Consider the following 11691-nt stretch of genomic DNA (forward strand, 5'->3'; position numbering starts at 1 on the left):
TGATCCTTCCTTGACCTTCTTGAGCCCTGCGGAAGCCGCCGCCTTTGTCTTCTCCACGCCGCTCTTCCACCCGCCGCCGCCGCCGCTGCTGCTCTTCTTCTTCTTCTTCTTCTTCTTCTTTTTCTCCCCAAGCTGCCGGCCGTGATCGCTGTAGTCCCACTGGTCCGCCCATGACGTCCCGAAGGAGCTGCTTCTCTCCATGGAAGATGAAGACCGAAGACGTTTTGCCTCGCTCGATGGAGTAAAAGTTGGGGAAAGGAAGGTGTGGTTATATAGAGAGGCAAGGAAGCAAATGGCGGGGTCACCTTGTGAGAAAGGAATAGATTACAACATCGCTCGTGCAAGAAAGGAACAGAGGAGGGAAGACATGTAGGATTGGAACTCTCCAGATATATATATATATATATATATATATATATATATATATATATATATATATATATATATATATATAAAATTAAAAAATTGAAATATAAAAAATAATTTGATTACTTCCTGGATTATCTGATTTCAGTATAGAAAATTCTAATTTAGAGCGTATGTATGTAATAAATATTGACTGACGGCTAATTGAAAAAGATTTACAACAATGACTTGTTTATATACTTTTGAGTTTTGCATATTTAAATTTCAAGAGATAAACGATATATGTAATTTTACCAGTTAGTTTTGATTCTTGCGATCGTAGAATCTTAACAAACCTCAATACTTTTTATCTATTGATTTAACGTTTTTAATTAACTAGATTAGCTGTCACGTTAAAATGTGACCGGCCGTTTATTCTGTAACGCCAACGGAGGCGAACGAGTAAAAGGGAAGAGATGCGGTGCGAACAGTCCGTGCCGTCTCTCGAGCGGCTCGGGCTCCGCTCTCCGCGACGAGCTCCCACTATTGCCCGCCTTCCCCCCCCCCCCCCCCCCCCTCGACCTCTCCGTTCCCCTTTATCTCTCTGTCGCGTCGTTCCTGTGGAGATTTTAGGGTTAAGGCTCCTCCTCTATCCCGCTTCGCCCGCAGCTGCGGCTCACCCGAGACGCTGACACACTTCTTGCTGATCGATTCCCCGCGGATGGGGCCCCGCGCCAACGAGCGGGATTTCGTGATCAAGGTCCGATTTCTTGGTTCCGTCCTCCCGCTTATACATCTTTTCCTGCTAATTCCCTTTGTCTGTGGAAGTGGGTTATAGGTGATCTTAATATCTTCCTTTTGGTCTGTTTAAATTTGTGTTACTGTGCCGTTTAAATTTCTGTCAAGAGCGTCTCATAGGTGAGATTAAGTGATGATCGTGCGTATTTATATCTATGTTCCCTCTCTTTCACGTCTTATTTTTTGGAGAGGAGTTAAACATGTTAGGTAATTCCTACTAGCAGTACATCCTTGTTTTTTACCTTTTCCTGTAGAATGCTAGTGCTCTGTACTTCTCTCATTTCTCAGGTATCTTTATGGTTTCTAATCTTTTTAATCGTTAGTTATCAAGAAATTTTTAAATATTCAATTGATGTAATTCCTTTTTAATTTACGGCAATCATTTGATTGTTTATGAGCATTATTTGCTCTGTAGCTTAACTGTTTGACTTTGCAACCACATACATGTTAATTTCTTGAGGAAAAAGGTCTTTGAGCCCTCTGCAGAAACCAAGGTCGTTCTGATAAGTTGCCATAAGTTCATGCAACTGCCATTGTCATGATTACCTATCCTGCATGATGGTAGGATACTTGAAGTTAGATTATATCTGTTTTGTCAGTATTTTTTTGCTGATAGTTTAATATTCAGTAGTCATGAAATTGTTATATTATCATGGATGGGGTACATTACTAATTAAGATTGTCGCTCACCAGTCCATACTGGTGATATTGTCCTCATATTATGTTGTGCAGACATGAAATTTTCATAAACGTGTTACTTTCCCGATCCTTTTGGTCAAGGGCATTTTTGATCCTATAACTGGAAATGAAAAAAGAAGTCATCTTTTTAATATTTGTATCTTATTACTTAAATATATTCAATCTTATTATGCCATTTATTTGTTTCCTTGAAGTTGTGTGGACAACCAATTGATTGCAAACCATTGGGCAACCGATCAGATGGTTTTAGGTGGCTGGTTATTGATCTGTCAATCAGCCAACTATCAGCAATTGTTGGTCCTGTGCTGGTTCAGTCAGTTACCAATCATCGCTCATTGGCTGTGGTCGGTCAGTTGCGAGTCCTGAAATAACATAGTCTCCTTATGATGACCTCAGCTATCCATGGTCTAATGTTGTTGTAGTGAAAATTAGTTATAAAAGTTTATTTGATTAATTCTGGTGAAAGTGACTTCTATAGTTGACTTGCAATGTACCAAATGATTTCATATTGGCTGTTTCAGGAAGTGTTACTTTTTGTTGTCCATTTCAACAGAGGAAAAATTCATTGATTGTTTTGAGTACTTCACAAAATCCTTGCTCAACTAATAATGCATTGATGCACTACCCACTGATTTGAACTTTCATTTTCTGTCGAAGTTGTGTGCAGATATTTGTTTCTCGTGATTACTTATTCTTGTTATATGAGTGATCTTGTATTGATGGTCAAATGTGGCTCATAAGTTTCTTTTTCTTCAAAGAATCCCCTATTCAAAAATGTTTCACAAGTAGACTCTTTTCCAGAATATTTTGAAACCTCACTCATGGCAAATATGCTATTTTAAAATGTCTTTTTCTGTGCAGAAGAAATATCTCTGATGACAGATATAGGTCTAAAATCTTATTCTAGAAGAGCAAATTTTCTAACTAAGACTGCTAGTTAGATGTGTGTGGTTTGACTCATTATTCCTCTTCAGAGAAAGAAGCAAGTTCCACCCTTTCTGCTTGCAAAACTTTTGGACTTTCTAATATTTTGTAATTAGATTAATATGGGCATGAACTTGCATGACCTCATTTTTAGCCGAGGTCTATCAGCCTGTTTCGTGGCATAAAAAAATCCTGCTCTTTTATCATATCATAAAGAAAACATATTAGGATACATTTGCTTTCTTTTTTTCATTCTTCCCTTGTTGTTCTATTTTAGTTTCTTACTATGCACCTTTTTGTTTTCATCTGTCTGTCAGATTTCTTTTGCAAGTTGTCTTTGTATTCATTTCATTCATTTGTAATTTCCAGGTAAAGTGTGGTGAAACACTCAAATGGTTTAGTACCTGCATCTATGGAGACATGATAGACCACAACATGACTAGACTGAGAAAGAAGATTATCAACCTTTTCAAGCTCAGTCCAGAAGCTGATTTTGTTCGTATCTATATTGATGTAGATGGTGACATTGTAGCACTAGATGATGATGATGAGTTGCATGAAACTGCAATTAATCAACCCTTGAATCCTCTTAGGATCAGTGTTTTGTTGAGATCAAATGCTAGTGATGGGCATGACCTGAAACATGAGAACATGAGCTCTGCAACTGCAGTGCTACCACAAGTAGATAAGCAGCCATTTGAATTTAGTTCTGTTATTAATGAAGCATTCAGATCTGTCCCTGAACAATTTTGTACCGCACTTTCCAACATCTCTCATGATTTCCTTTCAAAGGTTGCATCATCTGCACCAGCAATAGCTGATGTTCTAGACCACTTTTCCAAGTTAGAAATACCGAGTTGTAGTCAGACTGTCAACAGCTCAACTGGTGAATCATCAGGAACACCTAGTCAGTTGACAAGTCAGCCAAAGAATCATAACATCAGCAGGGAACCATAAGTTCCAAGTAGCTCTGCTCCAGTATCAACAATTCTGATCCAGTTTGAGAGAACCTGCATGAGCATGAGTGTGGTAATGGAAATCAGGTTGGTATAGTTAAGACTCGTACCTCTCATGATTTTAACAAATATAGTTCTCATTTTCCAACATTTGAGCAAGCATCTGGGCACCCTGACATCATTTTGATTACCAATGAGTTCTCACTTCTCTGATCATCAAAAGGAAAGTGGTAGTTTTGGTTGTAAAAGATTGCAGAACAAAATAATGAAACATTTAATCCTTCTCCTTCCCCGACTAATGTGCATGGATTTATTGGCATGGTGGCTGGTGACAACAGTAAACAACCTCCAACTGGTGCAGCCCCTTCGAGAGCACTAACTGACTTTAGTTTCCAGGGAGGCAAGCAGCATGGTACTACAGCTACAGCTGATCTTCCTTCTCCAAATGGCTTGCACTCCGTTGGCCATTCTAACCAGAGGGATGATGTATATAATGATAACGGCCATCCTTTTCACAGGGGAATTAGATATGATGGCTGTGGAATGTACCCAATCATTGGTCCATGATTCAGATCTCTAATGTGTAATGCAATACATTTTAATTGTTTGATAATGCTGTTCACTGTGAATCTTCTTATATTTTAATATTGTTTTTGGCTTTGCAGGAAGGAAGACTATGATTTATGTACCGTTTGTTTCTCTAAGACGAGTAAAGAAGCTGACTTTACCAGGATTGACATGGTTCATTTATCTCATAATATAGCATAGTCTAATCGTATATTTACTTAATTTAATTTCATAATATAAGATGCGCTAACTGCTTCTGCATTCTTAATTCCAGCATTCTAGACATCGGATCTCCTCACCTCATTTACATGGTTTTGGTGTGAGGCGATCAAGACCAAAATTAGAAAGTTGCTTTATCAGAATATAACTGTGTTAGATGGAACCTTGATGCCTCCTTCGACTCGTTTTACTAAGATATGGCGGATGCAAAATAATGGTACTACTCGATGGCCTTACAGAACAAAGCTTGTTTGGGCTGGTGGTGATAAATTTGCTAACAAGGACTACTGTCCTTGCAAAGAACTGCCATTTTCAACTTACTAGATGAGCCATGAAGTTAGAATCTCAATCCATGCAGATTCCTGTTGATGGAATTTCTGTGAACAAGGAAGTTGATGTTGCAGTTGATCTCACCTCACCAGCAGTGCCTTGCCTGGTAGGTATTTTTCATATTGGAGATTGGCGTCACCTTTTGGTCAAATGCTTGGACAACGAGTTTGGGTTCATATTGAGGTCTGTTTTTGATACTATTTATTTCATTGTGGTACTTTTATCTTGTGTGTTCTGTTATATAACTGCCCCTCATTACTCATACAGATGGTTATCTCTCAACCAAACTCTGCTACTGGAGGTCTCAATCCTGATTTGAATTTGCCACCTGAAAACACTAGTCGAGGTTGGCTTGGAACAATAGATGCTGAACCCTTTCATAATGTTGCTCCTAAACCCATTTCCAGCAACACTTCAGGTGAACTGGTTAAGCCATTTGTCAATCAAATCCCAAATAGATGGTTGTCATCCTCTTACCATTAAGGGAACCGCACAGCCTGCATCTATGGTGCTTCCTCCTGTATCAAATCCTAACATTAATTCGACAGTGTCCGAATGGTAATCATCTTTGGCCACGGCACCTTAACAGAAAGTCATCCATATTAGACAACCAATCAATAAAAACCTTTGGTTCCAACATGCCATCATTAACTTTCCTAAAGATTGTGTCTACTATGACCTAGGTCATTTTGATAGTTCTTGTGTACATGTGTCATGATGGTGCAAGTGGTGGTGCATGAGGCCTTTCATATACTCTTTTGGGCTTGTACTCGAAATGTTGTGAGTAATTTCTAGAACTATTAATTTTTTGAATGTGATTTTTCTCTTGGTCCAACTCTTGATCTGCCTTAGTATGATTTGAGTTATCATTATTTTGAGTTGGATCTAGGACCGTTGAAGTTTTAGCCTTCTCAACATATTATGAAACTATGGTAGTTTTAGCCTTCTCAACATATTATGAAACTATGGTAGTAGATGAAGTATCTAGGCAAACTTTGATATTAAGTAGTTTATGTGCAAAAGACTCGTACCTTTTCTTGAGACTACATAAAAGTTTGTCTCTTTGTCTATTAGTCATAAGACCATTATAAGGTTGTTCACTTCTAGTAGACATGATTGGGAACCTATTCTGATACCAATTATGATGTAGGACAATCCTAAAACAATGCTTAATATGAAGAGAGAGGTGGTTTGGGTGAGTAATAAATTAAAAAAAGGGGGCTAATATAGATAGATATGTCGTGAGAGAAACTCGATTTGGAAAAATATTGATTTAAGCAATAGAGAATAAAGCGAAGATTCAATCACATACCAAGATTAAGATAATTCAGTACATTATATCGGGTCATTTGAGAAGATAGTATTTCATAATATTCTTGTAAAATAATCTTCTTTTTTGTGATGATGTTATTTCCTTTTTCTTATAAGATGATGATTCTGTAGAATTATCTTTCTTCTTTGTATATAATGTACTTCAATTCTTGTAAGATGATTATTCTTATAATATTCTCTTTTATTATTAATTTTCTTTTATTTTGTTATCAATCTAAAAGGTAAGATGCTAAAAGTAAGATGACTATCAATCCAAAGTGATTCGGTTCAGTTCTTTTTCTTTCCAAGTCTTCCAAATGTTGCCTTCTTTCCATCAACACTTGTTAATTGGTTGCAGGGTTTCTCAGAGAGGGCGAGGAACAAGGAACCACTAATAAAAAGCGGTGGCAGCGTTAAGCAAGTTTAATGGGATCTTCTTGTTGGAGACAAAGCTTTTTATTTCCAAACAAGTCTGTAAATAATTATGTACAACCACGTGATGATGATACTGTTTCTTCCCTGGATAGATTTTTTACTGTTTTTTGCTTCAGTACTACACTGGCCGCAACTTATGTATTATCTGCAATAATATTTTGGAGCATTAAACAGATCCTTTATCTTTCTTTTGCATACTTGGCATTACCCTGGATGTGAACTTAATTCTGAAGCTGGTGAAGGAAGATATGGATATATGTTGAGAAAAGTTCATAATTTTATTTTATTTTTTCTCACTGGAGACCAATATGAATGATAGATGATGGTGATAAAAGAATTTAGTGACTGTATATGTTTAAATTAAGTAAGGTATGTTTGATGTATAGAGTCAAAGCAGACTTTGGGGTAGCTATCAATAAGAATATTGCATGAACAAGTAATAAGAACAATTAAGACATCAATTTAAGTATATTTGTCATTTTTTTAGATAGGCTGGACAGATACAAAAATGTCATAATAAATAAGGAGAAAATAAAATTAAGTTATTTTTATCATGTCCGATCCAATAACCATACCTGTGGAGTTTAGTATAAATTGTTCTAATAATATATCATTAATTGGACTGACTATGAATATGCTTATCCAATGAACATAAACCGTGCAATTTAATTATACTTGATTTAAAAGGGTCTGAGAGAACCCGAGATAAAATGCCACTACCCTTTCACCTCTGCACTTGATTTTTAACGCGTTCCAGATCATATCTAAGATGACCAATGAAGCCATGTAGATTGATGCTTATTAGGCATGTCTCAACTTTCCAAGTCAAACTAGTGACACACGGGAAGAAGCTGTAAGGAAGCTTCAAGCTGTAGAGGTTCGAATATCTGAACGTGATCCAAAGAACATTCTACGACACCGTATGTGCTCACCCCACAGCTCATCGAAAGAAAGGCAACCACTAGTCCATACCCCACCTTATGTGGGGCCCTATGCACAGACCGACCCCCGCAACTCATCAAAAGACGTCTATTGACCACTCCACGAACAAAAACAAGCGGCAGCAGATAAAGCTGCAGGCGAGCGGCGATCTACAGATCATGGCTGCTTCCATCCACCACTACCTCCTCCTCTTCCTCTTCAGCCTCAGCCTCCCCTTCGCCTCCGCCATCAACTTCCTCTTCAACTCCTTCTCCGCCGTCTCCAACCTCACCCTCGTCGACGACGCCCGCGTCGAAGACTCCGTCCTCCGCCTCACCAACGACTCCAACTACTACTCCATCGGCCGGGCCTTCTACCCCGACCGCCTCCGCTTGGCCTCAGGCCCCGGCCAAGCCCTCTCCTCATTCTCCACCTCCTTCGTCTTCTCCATCCTCCCTGAGATCGACAGCAGCCCTGGGTTCGGCCTCGCCTTCGTCCTCTCTAACTCCACCTCCCCGCCCGGTGCTCTCTCCGGCCAGTACTTTGGCGTCTTCTCCAACGCCACCCGCCAGTTCCCGGCGCCGCTCCTCGTCGTCGAGTTCGATGCCGGGCGGAACCCGGAGTTCAACGACCCGGATGGCAACCACGTCGGCGTCGACCTCAACTTCGTCGAGTCCGTCCTCACCCACACCGCCGGGTTCTACCGGGCCAACGGATCGTCGACGGAGCCCGAGTTCGTGCCGCTCGACATGCGATCCGGGCGGAACATCCGGGCGTGGATCGATTTCCACGGCCCTCTGTTCCAGATCAATGTCACCGTGGCGCCGGCCCAGGAACCACGGCCGCGGTGGCCGCTGATATCCTACACCGATCCCGTGATCGCCAACTACGTGTCGCCTGGGATGTACGCTGGGTTCTCGGCGTCGAAGGTGAAGTGGGTGGAGGCGCAACGGGTGTTGGCCTGGAGCCTCAGCGACACCGGCGCTGCGGCCAGGGAGCTCAACACCTCCAATTTGCCCGTTTTCTTGCCGCCGTCGCCGCCATCGTCTTCCTCAACCTCTGTAGGACTTATAGCCGGCGTCGCCTCTGCCTGCCTCGCCATCGCCTTCCTTTGCGTCTTGGGACTGTACTACCACTGTAGGAGGAGGGGAAAGGCGAGAATCCGCAAAGAGGAGGAAGAAGAGGAGTGGGAATCGAAGTACTGGCCAAGGAGGTTCAACTACGAGGACCTTTGGAGTGCTACCAATGGGTTCTGTAAGGAGCGGTTGTTGGGCTTCGGTGGCTTCGGCAAGGTCTACAGGGGAGTCCTCCCTGCCTCGATCTCCCGCGGAGCCGATAGCGGCGGAGGAAGTGCAGCAAGGGAGGCGGAGATGGAGGAGGTGGCGGTGAAGTGCGTGTCACACGACTCGAAGCAGGGGCTGAGGGAGTTCATGGCGGAGATATCAAGCATGGGGCGGCTGCAGCACCGGAGCCTGGTCCACATGAAGGGCTGGTGCCGCAAAGGGAACGAGCTGATGCTGGTGTACGAGTACATGCCCAACGGCAACCTCAGCCAGTGGCTCTTCTCCGACGCAGAGCACCGGCCAGCGCTGGCCTGGCCGGCGCGGCGGCGGGTGCTGGTGGACGTGGCGGAGGGGCTGCTGTACCTCCACCAGGGGTGGGAGCAGGTGGTGCTCCACCGGGACGTGAAGAGCGCCAACATACTACTCGACGGCGACATGCGGGGGCGCCTCGGCGACTTCGGGCTCGCCAAGCTCTACGAACGCGGCGCCGCGCCGTGCAGCACCAGGGTGGTGGGGACGCTGGGCTACCTGGCGCCGGAGATGGCGGTGGCGTCGGCGCCCACGGCGGCGAGCGACGTGTACAGCTTCGGGGTAGTGGTGCTGGAGGTAGCGTGCGGGAGGCGGCCCATCGAGAGGGCGGAGCGCGTGGAGGACGACGACTGGGTGCTGGTGGACTGGGTGAAGGAGGTATACGCGGAGGGGCAACTGGCGGAGGCGGCGGACAAGAGGATGGAGTTCCCGGTGGCGGAAATGGAACTGGTGCTGAAGCTGGGGCTGGCGTGCTGCCACCCGGATCCGGAGCAGCGACCGAGCATGAAGGAGGTGGTGGAGCTGCTACTGGCTGCAGAGTCTGTCGGAACTCCTGTAGCCGAGCGCAATGCCCAGCAAAGCTCGTAGAGTTGCTGCTGCTTCTTCTACATTGAGACCTCAATCCTCAAACATCAAACACTGTCATTACCATTGAAATGCCAGAGTATTAACAGAGTGCATCACAAGCCGCATTGCTTGGTTTCAGGCATTATCAGCCCCTTGGTGAACCAATGGATCCTGATGGGACTCTTCCTTCAGGATGGGACTCTTCCATCACCTGCTAACTTAGAGCAAAATGGTCTCGGATCATAAAGGAACGACCTCATTCAGCTTCCCTGAACCCAGAATTGGATCCCTGCAATTGGAGTTGCGCAGCCTTTCTCTTTGCTGCAATATCTGAGATTTCAATGATCATCCTCCACACATCAAGAAAAAAAGTATCAAGTTAGATAATTATGTGCTCGGTCTTATTATAATATTCCATCCGTTATCTTGCTGATCTATCTTGAAAGATTAAGAAGAATACTTCATTGGCCAAGACAAGACATTGTGATGCCGACTCCCCGATAATTATATCACCTGTCACTACTCAGAAATGGAATGTATGTACGGCAAAAGGGTTTAAGTACTGCTGCATTTAGACGATCGAACTCTCGTGTCCTAACGATCTAACCAAGGAAAAAAACGAACAACGACAAACAGCACCTAAAATAAAAGAGGGGTGACATCGACCAAATTAATTATGATGGTCAAACATGAACATGAACATGAACATGAACATGAGCACTGTGCATGGCCAAAAAGGAACTCAAAAGCTTCATCCTTCCCCTTCCTCGGGTCATCAGATAGTTTGTGGGAGAAGAAGCTAGCAAAATTCCGCTGCAATGGATGATGGTCTTGGAAGCCCATGGTGATGATGATGATGATGATATCATGAACCAGGAGTTCGGAATACATCACTGTTATGTCTACAGGAACAAAAAAGATGACAACCCAATTCAAATGCCTCTTTAAACGTTTTGTATTCACCTTCTTCAGCAGCAGACATACAGTCTCAGAGACAAATCTAGCTCTTCCCATCCCAAATCTGCAGTAACCAAGAAAGTTGGACACAACTAGAAGTAAGCGTAGCAGTTGAAGGAGTGGCAGAACAACAAGTCAAAGTGAACGAGTGAAAGGATTAGGAGGATTGAAGGAGTGGCTTCCTACTAAGTCAAAATCTACTATACTATTAAATGAGTGGTTGACCTTTGACACCATCCCTAGAGTTGGATCCACCTTCCAATAAGGTGGTTGACTTCACGATAACCCTGTCCTACCTTATCAGCATTGGCTTGTAGTACGTAGGCATTGAGAGGACTAAGTCTTACCTTGACGAGGTTTAAAGGAATCAAGTGATATATATTAGATCTGATTAATATATATATATATATATATATATATATATATATATATATATATATATATATATATATATATATAATTCTTTCCGAACGAAAAGAATGATAAACACACAAGTGGATTCAATGATTCAACCATTAGACAAGTTTGTTTTCTGGACTGGAAAAAACTAAATGATGATGCCTATAATATAAGTCTAATTGACTTATTCGTGAGAGTGTATATTAAAGCGTGTATCGGGTCCTCTTCAAATAACTTAGGCCTTTGAGAATTATGATCACCCAATCATACTTTTAATATCGGACAATTATATGCATCTGATATTTAAATTAGTAAAATAACTCGGGGAAGAGTATTTAGGTTAGAGAATTTAGACGTTACTTCATATTTTGAGAAGCACTCTTTTTAGGGGCCCCAATCTACTGCATTAATAGGAAATACTTGAATGTCATCGTAACCACGCATGTAGTGGTCTTTTATTGATTGCATATAATTTGATTTGATGTCACATGTTAACTTTCGATCGGTTGGTCATTGTAATCATATCACTTATGCATAACGTTATTGAGACATAAATAGTCTATTTACTTTTAAGGATAAACTACATATAACATAACAAATTAGCATGCAGAGTAATAATTAGCCAAAATATTTCAGCATCAATAGTGATTGATTTTCTAGGAATAAGTTTT

The 11691-nt window shown here is 42.1% G+C and overlaps 2 protein-coding genes across 15 annotated transcripts; both read left to right on the forward strand.

Moving 5' to 3' along the window:
• Positions 1-794: 794 nt before the first annotated feature.
• Positions 795-6779, forward strand: LOC135615176 (protein JOKA2-like). 14 transcript variants are annotated; one of them, XR_010487880.1, is made up of 4 exons: positions 795-1105; positions 3136-5021; positions 5106-5256; positions 6508-6779. XR_010487880.1 is itself a non-coding variant. In XM_065113329.1 (2 exons), the coding sequence occupies exons 1-2, from the start codon at positions 1067-1069 to the stop codon at positions 3721-3723; spliced, it is 627 nt and encodes a 208-aa protein (XP_064969401.1). In that variant the 5' UTR covers positions 795-1066; the 3' UTR covers positions 3724-6779. The 14 variants fall into 14 exon arrangements, 1 of the variants encoding a protein (XP_064969401.1); XR_010487876.1 differs by having other exon boundaries at positions 3136-4305; positions 4388-4463; positions 4564-6779; XR_010487885.1 differs by having other exon boundaries at positions 3136-3809; positions 4388-4463; positions 4564-6779.
• Positions 6780-7377: 598 nt separating this feature from the next.
• On the forward strand, positions 7378-10099 carry LOC103974279 (L-type lectin-domain containing receptor kinase S.1). Its single transcript, XM_009389065.3, has one exon. It carries the CDS (start codon positions 7565-7567, stop codon positions 9683-9685), a length of 2121 nt encoding a protein of 706 aa, XP_009387340.3. The 5' UTR covers positions 7378-7564; the 3' UTR covers positions 9686-10099.
• The last annotated feature ends 1592 nt before the right edge of the window (positions 10100-11691 follow it).

The sequence above is a fragment of the Musa acuminata genome, chromosome BXJ2-6 (genome assembly GCF_036884655.1).
Source record: "Musa acuminata AAA Group cultivar baxijiao chromosome BXJ2-6, Cavendish_Baxijiao_AAA, whole genome shotgun sequence".
Classification (NCBI taxonomy): Eukaryota; Viridiplantae; Streptophyta; class Magnoliopsida; order Zingiberales; family Musaceae; genus Musa; species Musa acuminata.

Coding starts and splice junctions, on each gene's coding strand:
- LOC135615176 (XM_065113329.1), top strand. CDS start 1,067: ATGGGGCCCCGCGCCAACGAGCGGGATTTCGTGATCAAG. Junction 1,106..3,135: donor AGCGGGATTTCGTGATCAAG/GTCCGATTTCTT, acceptor TGTAATTTCCAG/GTAAAGTGTGGTGAAACACT.
- LOC103974279 (XM_009389065.3), top strand. CDS start 7,565: ATGTGGGGCCCTATGCACAGACCGACCCCCGCAACTCATCAAAAGACG.